Source organism: Phalacrocorax carbo, chromosome 10 (genome assembly GCF_963921805.1).
Source record: "Phalacrocorax carbo chromosome 10, bPhaCar2.1, whole genome shotgun sequence".
In the NCBI taxonomy this organism is placed as follows: domain Eukaryota; kingdom Metazoa; phylum Chordata; class Aves; order Suliformes; family Phalacrocoracidae; genus Phalacrocorax; species Phalacrocorax carbo.
In genome coordinates, this window is record NC_087522.1 from 22,562,240 (window position 1) to 22,575,800 (window position 13,561).

The 13,561-nt window shown below is 40.4% G+C and overlaps 1 protein-coding gene across 7 annotated transcripts in view; it reads left to right on the plus strand.

Annotated features, from left to right (window-relative positions):
• The window catches only part of ZNF106 (zinc finger protein 106), a 47,481-nt gene that overhangs the window by 3,116 nt on the left and 30,804 nt on the right, over nt 1-13,561 (plus strand). For 6 of the 7 annotated variants that reach the window (XR_010374713.1, XM_064462441.1, XM_064462442.1 and 3 more), the window contains 2 exons: nt 5,620-5,705; nt 7,019-7,080. Coding sequence is in view for 6 of the 7 variants with exons in the window: in XM_064462441.1 (XP_064318511.1) it covers nt 5,652-5,705; nt 7,019-7,080 (116 nt within the window). In the remaining variant the exon portion in view is untranslated. Of the gene's footprint in view, nt 1-5,340; nt 5,478-5,619; nt 5,706-7,018; nt 7,081-13,561 lie in introns of all 7 variants that reach the window. The other variant, XM_064462440.1, reaches the window with a different exon arrangement.

A 13,561-nucleotide genomic window follows, 5' to 3' on the forward strand; every position in this document is an offset into this window, starting at 1 on the left:
TCTTCTGGTGTATGAAAAGCTATCATAAGTTAAGATAGCAATAAGGCATTTACTTTCACTAGGGAGGTGTTATCTCAGTTTACAGTGAAGACAACTTCATTTGGATATTAGTAAATTACTAGCATTGCTCATATGTAGGGAATTAGAAAGATGCAGCTGATTGTGACTTCAGGTGTATATATTCTTCTGGCCTGTAGCCCATTCTTAGATTTACTTGAAATAAAAATAGACATCAGTGAAAACTCTGTGTTCGTGCTGTGAGCCTGTGCTGGTCTGTTTAAGGCATTTCTCTACAGTCTCCTATCTCCAGTATACTTTCCCTGTGTATTGTAAAAAGCCAGCTGTACTCACAGGATAGCATGCAAATGGTTTGTGCTAGACGTCTTCTAGGCTAGTTAGTGGAGTCAACTTTATTGCTTTTAACAGGAACTTCAAGAACTTTGATCTGTGAAATAACTGTTCTCTCCTTCTGACTCGAAGTCAAAACAGTTGAGCACTCGGCTGCCCAGTTATAACATTTGCTGTGCAGTGGTACTGCTTCATGTCTGAGGGGTCTGGAGTAGCCTCAGTCTGGCATGACAATGAAGTTAAATCTTGGAAAGCAGGAAGGAATTTACCTTAAGTCTTCCTTCCAGTACAAGAATGTTAACTACTGATCTGTATTAACTCCTTTGCCACGTTAAAAAAAGCCCAACCCTGTGACTGTAAGGTAGTCAGCACATGATACGTGCGTACGTGTGTTTGATAGTGTGCTAGGGGAGAGTAATGCTGTTAGTCATGAATTCAGTAAGTCCTTAGGTTTCTGGCTGTGATCAGGCTAGGTTGCACAGTTCATAATCTCAGAAGGTTAAAGTGCCTCCCACGTATGCCCAAAAGTAACGTTATGGTAATCAGTAAAAGTTATGGCATAGCAAGGGGACATGTAGTGAATTCGGATACCTCAAGGGGAATGAATCTGGGAAAGACAGTCTTAGAATGTTGGTGCTTTATTCCACATAAATTCTGCTCAAGGTGATGAAATTTGAGCATAGGCTTCCTTCTTGTTATAATGAATTACTTAGTTTTGTATGGCATTCTCACAGCGGTACTGGGCTTTGATGTTTGGAGCGGCGTGTAGTACAGGGAAATGGTTTTATAGTCATAAAATTTTTCCTTAAGAAAATATCTCTCTTACTAGACTCAAATGAATCATTATTTAGTTAGGTTAGCAATCATTATTGCTTTGTAGCATTTGCTTATCACAATAAGTGTTTGGATACAGCTTTCAAAGGCGTATGTGGTATTCTTCGGGTTTTCCTGTGAAATGACTAGGCTTCTGGGCAGATTAGCAAAGTTAGTTGTGCTGATAATCAAACTACATATGGCGTAGCCTAGCAGTGGTTGTGTAAGTGGTTTCCAGGGCCTGAGTACAGTTCCATTCCTAATTCTTCTGAGCAAGAGGCTTCTCTCCAAGTCGAAATGACCTTGTGTCCACCACTTCATCCCATGAACTAACTAAAGATTTCATGAGTGCACTTTGTGGTGAGTTGCTTCTTCCCCTCTGCTCTCCTTTCCCTTCCAGTGTCTGTGGCAGCTGTATTACTGTTCCACAGCTCAACTAGGACATGTACAATCCTTCACTGCAGTGAAGGAACAACATCCCTGTGAGCACCTGAGGAGCGTGTTGCTGCAGAGGGTTCTCCCATGGTGAACTTATAGATTCCCATTCTTGTCAAGTGTAGAGTTTCCACTGCTATCTGTAGGGACATGCAGCGTTTAGGCAGGCCTTTAGGCAGGCCAGTGCTACTGATCTCTTTGAGGCCTCCTGAGGATTTCAAGGCAGCTGGAATGCTGGGCTGCCCACCCCACTCCATGGCACTTGTGGCTTTATATAGTCAGAGTGTTCAGCCACTAATCTGTAGCAGGTTTAACCTTGATGTACATTTTTAATGTATGGTATCCGGTAAGGTTGAATTACTGTGGACAAATGGATGTTGTAGCAGGAAGTACTCTAATGCCTTATACTCTTTGTAGACTATTTTTACTTGTGAGAAGCGTTCTCCAAAATCTCTGTAGCAGACTTGCTTAAGTTAATTAAAACTGTGTGGTGTTTCTGAGCTCCAGGCAGGAGCAGGCTATGGGCAAGTTGCGCTTCCATCACATAGTTATAAAATGCATCTCTTCTCTTTAAAACAAACAAAAAAATCACCCCCTGGAGAGTTAGTCTCCCAAAATAGAACGTTGTAACATTTTATTTGCTTTGAAGGCTTTAAATTTTGCTGTTGACATATGTTTCTCTTTTATGTGGTGGTAGGGTCTTTTTGACAAAACCTTGTCTTTGCTTGCAGTTTGCTTATTTTTTAGTAGTTCATTTTCGCATTGATGTCCCATGAGAGGTAATTCCCTATGCTATGCATCAAGTCAGTGATTTTAAAAGCGCAAATGGTTAAATCTGATAAAAGCTTGAAGGTTGTTCAGTGTTTGAAGTATGGAAATTTTTTTGTTAAGAATTCCTGCATAAATATGCCTGCATTTATGTAGAGAAAGCTGTTTCTGAAGTTTTTCTGTATGAAACTTTGATAATTGAACAGACCCCAGTGTATGATGTGATGAAATGCCATCACTGACTACATGGCTCAAAAGCTGCCTTGTTCTTGTCACTGTTGCATAGTGAATGAGGGAATACCTTGAATTTATAATGTTTTTCAAAGTACTTAATGAAAGCTATTTGATAGTGAAATTGAAGTACTTCATTAAAGTGAGCCTTGGGCTTCGTAGCAGGATTTGGGAGACAGCTAAGGATGAAGGGAAGTGATTTATCTCTGTGTAGACAGTAAGTCAAGAGGTGATCTGGAAATAGAATGTTGGTCTGTCTTCTCCCAGTCCCTGTAGCATCTACTAAATCTCTGTACTCTGAGTCCTTGCCTTTCAGAGCTTCTCTCTGTGGAGGTGAGAGTTTCACTTTTCATAGTGACATCCAATAGCATTTGAATTCCATTAGTATTTTTAGTACTCTGTCATAAGCAATGCCCAGCTGATTGGGCAGTTAGCCTAAAACTCTTCCTGTAATCGTGTATAGTTACTATAGGTTTTAATTAGCCAAAACAGGTGTAATGTTAGCTTTACTTGTGAAAGCTCTTCAATGTTACATGCTAACTGGTATGAGCAAGTCACCATACTTTACTAGCCTGCATTTCCTCATTTAAGTCCCATGCTGCTGCTTCACTCTTGTGCAGAATGAATTCTGTAAATACTTGAGTAATCTTGAACAAGATCCTGAACACATGTGGGGAATTATTCTGTTAAACTACAAAGTAGTGCTAGTGAAGAATGTTGCAGGAGTAGAGAATATTTTAATGCAAAAGGAAGTAGCTGAAACTGGTGCAAGGTTTAGCACCCTTGCTCTTCAGGAGTAACTTCGTATTAATCACATTAAAACAGCTCTCCTATATTGGGGAGGCATCCAAATGCTTGTCACTTGTGTATAATCGTAAATAATTCTCTCACATCTGTTGTGTTGCAGCTGTACAGGTCTGTGTATAAATATGTTGATGATGTGCTCCTATACTTACCTAATAGCCTACTGGAAAACTATGAGGCTGGGATACCTCATTTTCTATCTCTGCTCACATTGGCTTAAATTTTCCTTAGCTGCTGTTGCAGTTTAAATTTGATTAAAAACAAATTATACTCTTTATATATGGTTTCAAATAACTGCAAAATACTTTGTTCCAAAACTTCTGTCTTCTGACTTTCCATGAAGGCAGGTGCTTTTGCATGCGTATCCGTGATATCTTATGAATTTATACGCTCTAGGTGACCTAGGCTGGTGCAAAGCTCTGAATGATTTTTTTACCTTTGTTGGGGGTGATTTGTCAAAATAAATAGCTGTTATGAACAATTTGAGTACATTAGGTGCCCATGTGATAAAGCTAGAGAATGCATATTTAAACACTACCAGGTATTTCAATGAGATCAAGAGTGGCACCCTAGGAATGCTGGATAGGGAACATAAGATGATTAAATCTCCTGTTGTGTTTTAATTGGGTTTGTTTTGGTATGACGATATGGATTTTTTTTAGGGATGAAACTGCTTTCTCTGAAGGTGAAAGAGCTATTGCAACTCTCAGGTTCTTCCCCTTTAAGCCGGATGGATGCTGGTGCATCTGTTAACTGTGAATGGACATGCAAACCTGGAGGACAAGTTTTATTTGTCAAAGACCACGTTTTGGAATTAGATTGGGTGTGAGTTTACTTGCTTATTTTTGTTTACAGTTGGACAGTACCACTGAATGTCAGAGCTGCTTTAACTCTAGGTAATGTGGATTTGGTAAAAATCTGGTTCTTGCCTTTGCTTGCAGCTTCTAGTCAGTATCAGATTCGGAGGGTTTGGTGCTGCTGATACAGAATGTTGATGGTAAATAATTAGAATAGAATTTGTAGAGTAAGCTGTGGAGAAGAGCTGTTGAAGAAGGCTCTTGTAGGTTGTGTTTGATGGTTTTAGCTAAGTTAGCTCTGAAGATGACTCATGTAAGATGGCAAAGCTTGGAAGGGTTTGTCTTTTTGTGTGGAGATATAAAAATGCCTAGCAGTAAAAAAGATACATTTCTTTCCACTTTAGGCTGAGGAACTGCCTCTGCCAAGTCAATAAAAATTACTGTAGTGCTTGATCATTCTGCATTTTAGTGTCTTTTAAGAGAAACTTGGGCACACATGTCCATCTTTGTATTATAACATAGACTGTTATATATCTCTCTAATTTAATTGTTCTCCGTATGAATTAGACATTATGAGAAAATGCATATGGCATTTAACTTGACCTGCTGCTGCTTTCATTTGCATACATGCAAGTCTGAAGTAGATCAGTGTTAAAATGTTCCATATTCTGGTACAAAGTTTTGAATAATCTTGTACCATTGGGAATAATTAATGAAAATCAGTAGCTTTTCTTAATGATTCAAATACATAAGGTGCCCATGTAGAGCATGATACAGCATGTGTCTTAAAATGTTGTCTAAATTGAGAATGTATTTCTGTACATGTGTATGTGTAGTTCTTATGGAGGTTAATGAGAAAAACACTGAATTTAAATCAGTTTAGGTTTTACCGTGAATAAATGAACTGATAAACCTTGAAGACTGACCATCATTGTTGTTGTGAATGGCCTTTGTTTCATCTTCCTAGGGCCTTAGCCTTAAACACCATAGTTGATCTGCCCTGTATACAAAAATAAAGATCGGAGTTTGCCCTACTTGCTTTCCTCAATTCCTCATCTCCCTCTCATCCTCCCAGTTGAAAAATGTTGTCTTAATCTGGTTTGAGTAGCCAAGAGGATTCCTATAGATCTTTGTTTGCTTGTAGAATGAATGCCGTGTTTTGGAGGACAAGGAACAAAGTGAAAAGAAAGAAAAGGAAAGCTATTTTTTATTACAGCTGGTTTAGATGACTATTCAAAACTATCTTATATTTTTTTGAAGACTATTTACCCTGCACAAGAGGTATGTATTCTCTTAAAGAAACTCAGCACAAGTGTTTTCATGAATAGTAACTTATTTTTACTTTCCTTACTGAAACACATTAATGAAAAAAAAAAAAAGTGATCCTGAATGTTGGTTCTTTTAAAATTATTTTTATTTGCAGGTATGGGATAAGATCTTTCCAGAGTAATAAGCATGGTTCGAGAACGAAAATGCATATTATGTCACATTGTATACAACTCAAAAAAGGTAAATAATTAATGCTTTACATCTATCAGTAGATACTAATATGAAATGTGTCTGAGAAATGCTTCCATTTTAAAAATGTGTGAAGTATGAGGGGTTTTCCTTTTATCAGGAATATTATTAGTCTAGGTCTATCACAGATCAAATAATATATTTGCATGTGCTTTAGAGTATCTTTCTTGAAATGAGCTGTGCAGTGTGCTTGATTCTGATTGTTAAAAATATTGAGGTATTTGAGTTTTTTATATGGTTGTATAAAGATAGTAAAGTGAAAAGCACTCACTCGTTTGGCTATAAATTGTGCTATGTTAAGAATACTGTAATACATAATTTTTAAATTCCTTTTGGAAGGTCTGTGCTTCTGTATGGAAGGAGAATGTGGAATTACACAGCACAGCATGTGTGTTTATTAATGATTCAGTTTGGTGTGTATCTGCTGTGTACTGCATGTCATGCAAAGCTTCCACTGAAACTGAGTGTTTCTTAATGGACCTTCATATATTTCTTAACCACATGGCATATGGATATCTTGCAAATGCCAATGTGTTAATTTATATAACTCTTCAAGGTTGAAGATGTTGCTTTCCTTTTGCAGATGGGATTTCAAGGACTAAAGAGGATAGTGATTAGTATCTGTTCGTTGAAGATTTCTAAACACTTCAGCTCAGACACCAAGTTCAGAGTTAAATCTTCTGAACTGCTTCCTTTTGGTGAATTATGAACATTCTTTCTTTTCTAGCAGCTCACTTTCAATAGCAATTAATTTTACTACCACTGCAGTTTATGATTCAAGGTTGCTATAAACAAGGAACTGACATGTTACATACATCTCAGTTTCTGAAGTGCATCTAGTAGGGTAAAATAGTATGTGATAATGAAATTACAGCTGTGTCATAATACAAATACAGAGAGACTGTTCAGACTGCACAGGAAAACTGTGTGTTAAGTACTGTGATTCTGGAGAGTGGTATCAATGAGACTTTTAATTAAAATGATGATCAACAGTAACTTGTCAAAAATAGGTTTGCTACGTGTGCTCCTGTTCGTCTTTCTCCTGGAATTCTGCTCCCCTTATGTTGAATTGTAATGACTCCTGTATGTCCTTCCTCAGGAAAGGTAACATTATACAGCTTCGTGAGACTGTGGCTACTTGTTCTTTCATGGTCATAGAAACAGGAATGGCAACTGCTACAGCCCTACAGGAGTAGAGTACACCTTCCTACAAGGCAGGAGAGCTCTCAGCAGAGAGCTTTTCAAATATGATACATAATTTTGTTTTGTTTTTGACGAATTTTACTTTTTTCCCCATGTTGAAGGAGATGGACGAACACATGAGAAGCATGCTTCACCACAGAGAACTTGAAAACCTGAAGGGAAGGTATGAGAACAATCTTGCATCCTTCCTGTCTGTGCAGTTTGTATGTCACTCTCTGGAAGAACTCACGTCCTATTTCTCATACAAGCTGAATTGCACAATTTATTTTTATGCATCACTTAGTTGCGTGCCTTGTGATAAAGCTGGCAACAAGCATGTTCTCTTAATGTCAAACTCGGGAGGCAAACAGTGATGTGGAAGAAAGCTCTGCTGTATTTCTTGGACTGCAGTGAAATAAAATTTAAAAACATGGTTTTTAGGTCTTGACAGTTTCATGGTTGGTTTTTTGGAAGCACTAGAATCCTGCCTTTGGCAGAATTACGAACACTAGTGTTTTCCTATTTAAAGTGTTTTTTAGAAGTTTTCAGTGATGTAGAAGCAATTGATCTTTTAAACCATTATGAGAAGACTGACAGCTTAGATGTAAAGTCTGCATCTGTTTGAATGACTGCCTTGTCCCCTGCCACCCTCATTCAGTTGTTCGATTAAGGGACCTAACCACAGAGGATGGCATTTTCCCTCTTGTTTCCTTGGTTTTATTTGCAACCTTTGGAAAGCAGGAGGAGGGAGTTAAGCGGTGTTCAAATATCATCCTGATAGTGTGGTATCAGAGTGTACCAGAGTACACTTAAAAGTGCTTTCAGGTGTATGGGTTTTGAGGTAGCCAGAGAGATCAGGCAGCCTGCACTTCAGTATTTGACCTACAGACTAATTTTTAATTATCTTGCAGCACAAACTTTATATGGAAATGGCAAATCTCTTTTAAACACTTTTTAAAGGACTAAAAAGTGATCATCTTTCAACTCTTAGAGGTGTGGGAGATCTGTTTTGTCAGAACATCTATCTTATATCCAGGAAAAAAAAATTGTAGGCTGCTTTTGTTCACATACTAGTTTTTCATCCATTTAGCTTTTATTCTGTTGTTTTGTGTAAGGTGAGAGCAGCTGTTAGGGCTCCAGGCCCCTTTTTTTTCAAGAGTTAACTATTCAAGAAAGGCTGAGTGAAATTAAGAATCTGATCTATAATATGATAGATACTGATGCCAATGTAGTTAAGTTGTGCCAGGCTGAATTCTAGTAAAACTCTTGAATGGTTTTGTTCTATAATGTTTCAAACTTAGAGGAAGTTTGCAATTTACTTATCTTCAGTAACTTTTTATATGCAAAGCTTACACAGAGCTGCAGAAGAGTGTCCATGTTTGGAGTACAAGATTGTGTTACATATATGCCACAGCTGAAGATATTTGTTTGAGCCAGCTGTATAGTATTTTATACTACTCTTATGTATAATTGCTAAGTATTGCTGTAGTTCATGTGAATCTGCAACCTAATACGTTTTTAGGTTAAGACTTCCAGAAAATCTGTAGCATATGTGTATGCCCACTTATATCTGCTAGCGTTTCAAATTGTATCTCTAAAGTAGAAAATGATCCTTATCGCAGGACAATAAGTAGAAAGATGCTGCTTACCTTGAAGTGTATATTTACTATCAGTAAATAACCTCTGTCTGATTTCTACTTCCATTTACTATTCGATTAACTTGTCTGAGGCTTCACAACAGGTTAGTAAACTGGGAAAGCTACTTCAGTCTTCAGAATGTGTCACCAGTCTGTCTTTAGGCAGGGCCTATGTGGACTATCAAAGCGTTCAAATATATTGGAAAGAAAATTAAATAATCTTCCCCTCTTGAAATTAAATTTGTTTTCGTGAGACTCAGAAAATCTTCACCTTGTCCAGATTAACAAAGTTGTTATTGTGTCACAGAGAGAAAATGTACAAAAGCAGCTTGTTGGAAGCTATTTCATTTTTTCAAATAAAAATGGCTTTGTATTAAAAATGGAGGGCATAAAATGATAAATGCCTCATGTTCCCCACCCTCCTTTTTTTGGTCCTGCCATTGCCATCCCTTGCTCAGCCCTACCTTTCTTGGGGGTTGTGTTTTGTTCTGAGTTCAGCTACTTCCTTAAAAAGAAAAGAGAGCAAAGCAAAACCAAAAAAACCCAAATCATTTTGTTTTCTTCTCTGCAGTGCCCCACACAACTGGGTCTTGAGAGCTGGGAATATTCTGAAAATGTGCCTGGAATCAAGTGCATTATGCTATGCAATATCTGTCCTGTTGGGCATGAAAAAGATTTGTTCTGTTACTGAACAGCTGTGAACGGGTTGCTCAGAAACCAGAACATCCCGAGCACTATGTGCTGATTTAGGGCTTCTGGTCAGCTGACTTGTAGAGCATTTCTGTTCTGGACTTTCCTCTTCTGACAATGATTCTGAGATCCTCACCACTAGATCCTCACCACAGAAAGAGGTGAGGATTTTACAGCTTAAAATTTGACACATTTTGGCATCTATTTCTGGCCTTCTAAGTTAATTATTTTTTAGTTTAATGACTCTTGAAGGTAACAGTAATTTCTAGAAGTTATATATTGTGTCCACGGTGGCTTGCAAGTGACCTGACAATTCTTGGTTTTCCATTTCCATAAGAATGAAACTAAACCACATTTGTTTCATCAGCATTACACTTTCTTAATAATTAAGGTAAATGCCTTCATTACTGTCATGGTGTATCACATCCATTGGAATCAGACGACGGCCATCTTGCCATTTTATTCCTAAGAACCGGATCTCTTCTGCAGTTCCCTTAACTTTACTTTGTTTTATGGCAAAACCAGCCTTCAGAAGGATTTGAACTATTTTCTTCCCTTTCTCAAAAACTCCTTCTGCTATGTTGCCCCATTCAATGATGTCATCAATGTATTGTAGGTGTTCGGGAGCTCCACCTTGTTCCAAAGCATTATGGATCAGCCCATGGCAAATGGTAGGGCTGTGTTTCCACCCCTGGGGCAGTTGATTCCAGGTGTACTGGATGCCCCTCCAAGTAAAAGCAAACTGTGGCCTGCACTCTGCTGCCAGAGGGATTGAGAAGAATGCATTAGTGATATCAGTTGTGGCATACCACTTGGCTGCCTTGGACTCCAGTTCGTATTGAAGTTCTAGCATGGCTGGCACAGCAGCACTCAATGGTGGTGTGACTTCGTTCAGCCACGATAGTCTACTGTTAGCCTCCACTCTCCGTTAGACTTCTGCACTGGCCCTATGGGACTGTTAAAGGGTGAGTGGGTCTTACTGGTGACTCCTTGGCTCTCCAGTCAGTGAATGAGCTCATGGATGGGGATCAGAGAGTCTCTGTTAGTGTGATATTGCCGCCGGTGCGCTGTTGTGGTGGCGATTGGCACCTGTTGTTCTTTGACCCTCAGCAACCCCACAACAGAAGGGTCCTTCAAGAGACTGGGCAAGGTAGACAGCTGTTTAATTTCCTCTGTCTCCAAGGCAGCTACACCAAAAGCCCACTTGTAACCTTTTGGGTCCTTGAAATGCCCTCTCCTGAGATAGTCTATGCCAAGGATGCACGGAGCCTCTGGGCCAGTCACAATGGGGTGCTTCTGCCACTCATTCCCAGTTAGGCTCACTTCGGCCTCCAATACAGTTAGCTCTTGGGATCCCCCTGTCACTCCAGCAATGCTGATGGGTTCTGCCCCTATGCAGCTTGATGGCATTAAGGTGCACTGTGCACCAGTGTCCACTAAAGCTTTATACTCCTGTGGGTTGGATGTGCCAGGCCATCGGATCCACACAGTCCAGTAAGACCGGTTATCCCTTTCCTCCACCTGGCTGGAGGCAGGGCCCCTCTAGTCCTGATCATGGCAGTCACAACTCACTTCCTGTAAACGTGAATCACGAGTCTCTCTATTAAGCTCAGAAATAAAATCAGCACTTCTACTCCTCTGTCTGGGGACCTGCTCACTGGAAACTGGGGCAGCATCTTTCCTGGAAGAACCCCCCTAGTAATTGTTTTTTCTGTGTAGCTCACATACCCATGCCTCTAGGATCAAGGTGGGTTTTCCATCCCACTTCTTCATGTCCTCTCCGTGGTCACGCAGGTAAAACCATAGGGTGCCCTGTCATGTGTATCATTTCTCTTGAGCAAAGGGATGCTTAATCCTAATGGCTGAGATACTGGTCCATACTGGTGGGGAGTAGGACATATCTTCTTTGAATTGTTGGAACTCCTGGGACAGTTTCTCAACAGCAGAGACGAGCGAGGAAGAGTCTATCAATCAACTCTGCCACCGTTGGTGCCTCATCCCCTCTCCAGGACATTACTGCTGATGAGTTCTCATGCGTTGATGGTGCTCTCCGTACAAACTTCTGCCACATGGGTTGTGTGCACTCGGCTTCATCTGGATCTTTGGATGACTGTTGATCGTCCAGGTCACCATAAATCACCTCAAGCACAGCTAGTTCCCTCAGATACTGGATACTTTTCTCCATGGTCATCCATTTCCTTAGGTGAAATACAATATCTTCCTTGAAGGGGTACCTTTCTCTCACACCTGACAGGAGTCACCTCCAGAGGCTGAGGGCTTGTTTTTCTTTTGCAATTGCTTTGTCAACACCCCCTTCCCCAGAAAAGGGATCCCAGTTGTTTGGCTTCTTTTCCCTCTAATTCCAGGCTACTGGCGCTGTTATCCCAGCATCGGAGCAGCCAGGTGATAATGTGCTCACCTGAATGATGGCCAAAATCTTTTCACGTATCCCACAACTCACTCAAGGACAGAGATTGGGTAGTTTCCATTTCTTGTACGAGTTCTTCCTCCTCCTCTCCTTGTGATGGCCCTGCTTCTTCATCTTCTCTTTCTAAAGGATTTGACTTTCAAGATTTCCTCTTGTGTATAGGGGCGACTGATACTGGCACGGGTTGGAATGGCTGCAGTTCTTGTCACTGGGGTTGGAGTAGCCACAGAGTCTGTCCTGGGGGTTTGAGTGGCCACTGTGCTTGTCAGTTTCCTTGTCTTTGTCTTTTTAGATCCAAAGACCTTCCCTTCCCTTTGGGGGTACTGAATAGTGTTAAAAAGGGCTTGATGGGCATGGGCCAGGCCCCAGCACATTGCATGGATTTGTATCTCTCTGGAATTGCCTGGGTGACAACATACTTCCTCCAAATATTCTACTAATTTTTCAGGATTCTGCACTTGTTCAAGGGTGAAGTCCCACAACACTGGGGGTACCCACCATCTTAGGCATTTACCCATACTATCCCACATACCCTGCCACGTATAGCTATCGAGCCTTGGGGCAGATCTCTGGATGACAAATTGCTTATTAACCTTAGACAGAACTGAAACCGACTACCAAAGCAATACCAGCAGATATATCTTAACTACCCAAGGATGTTCAAGACACTGAAAAGTTGTTGTAATGAAGGAGGAGGCATTCAATAAGATGGTAGCTAAGGTGCCATTCTGTATTTCCTCCATAAAAAACCTCTCAGAGGAGGAGGTATAATTGGTTATTGTCTCCATGAGGTGGTAGCTGAAGCACAGTAACGGCTTCCATTCAAGACCCAAATAACCGATAACGCTCAAGGCCAGTTTTTAATAACGGATCTCCTAGGCAAAACATCTCTAATCACTGCAGAGCACAGCAAACTACAAAAACTAACAGCAATTTTTAGTGTGTACTTTACAATCAGCATGGTATAGACTGGACAAACTAATACAGAGAACAGATGAATCAATGCTGTGCCCAGCAACAGTTCTTATCTCAAACCTTTCGTGCCCCACTTTGGGCGCCAGAAAGGACTGTTGTGGTTCAGCCTCAGCAACGAAACACCATGCAGCCGCTTGCTCACTCCCCCCACCCCTCTGGGATGGGGGAGAGGAGGGAGGAGGGGATCGGAAGAGCAAAAGCAAAAAAAAAACTTGTGGGTTGAGATAAGAGCAGTTTAATAATTAAAATAAGATAATAATAATAATGATGATTATTATAGTAATAACAATAATGATAATATAATAAAAAGTAAGAGGGGAAAAAACCAGAAACAGAAACAATCCAGTCGCTCATCACCCACCAACTGACGCTGCCATCCCCAAGCTGTGATTGCTGTCTCCCCCCTGGCCAGCTCCTCCCAGTTAACATACTGGGCATGACGTTACATGATATGGAATATCCCTTTGGCCAGTTTGAATCTGCTCCCTTAGCTGTGCCCCCTCCCCTCCTGGCTTCTTGTGCACCCAGCAGAGCATGGGAAGCTGGAAAAGTCCTTGACTAGTACAACCACTACCCAGCAACAGCCAAAACATCTGTTTGTTATCAACATTGTTTTCATACTAAGTCCAAAGCACAGCACTCTGTCAGCTGCAGTGAAGAAAATTAACTCTATCCCAGCTAAAACCATGACAATTACTTCTTTCAGAAGAATACATGGAAAATGTTTGTTCTCAAAAGGAATAATGAACTTCATTTTTCACTGTGCAGCAGCAGCCTTTTTTTCTTCCCGTTACTCTCCTCCTTCCTCCCATTTAAGTTTAGTAGAAGTCTTTCAGGAGTCTGACAGCTTTGTAAGGCAAAAGGTGCTCCAGGTAGAAAAATGTGAAGCACAAGCAACAGCCTTGTGAGTTGAATCGTGTAACAGAGGATAATAC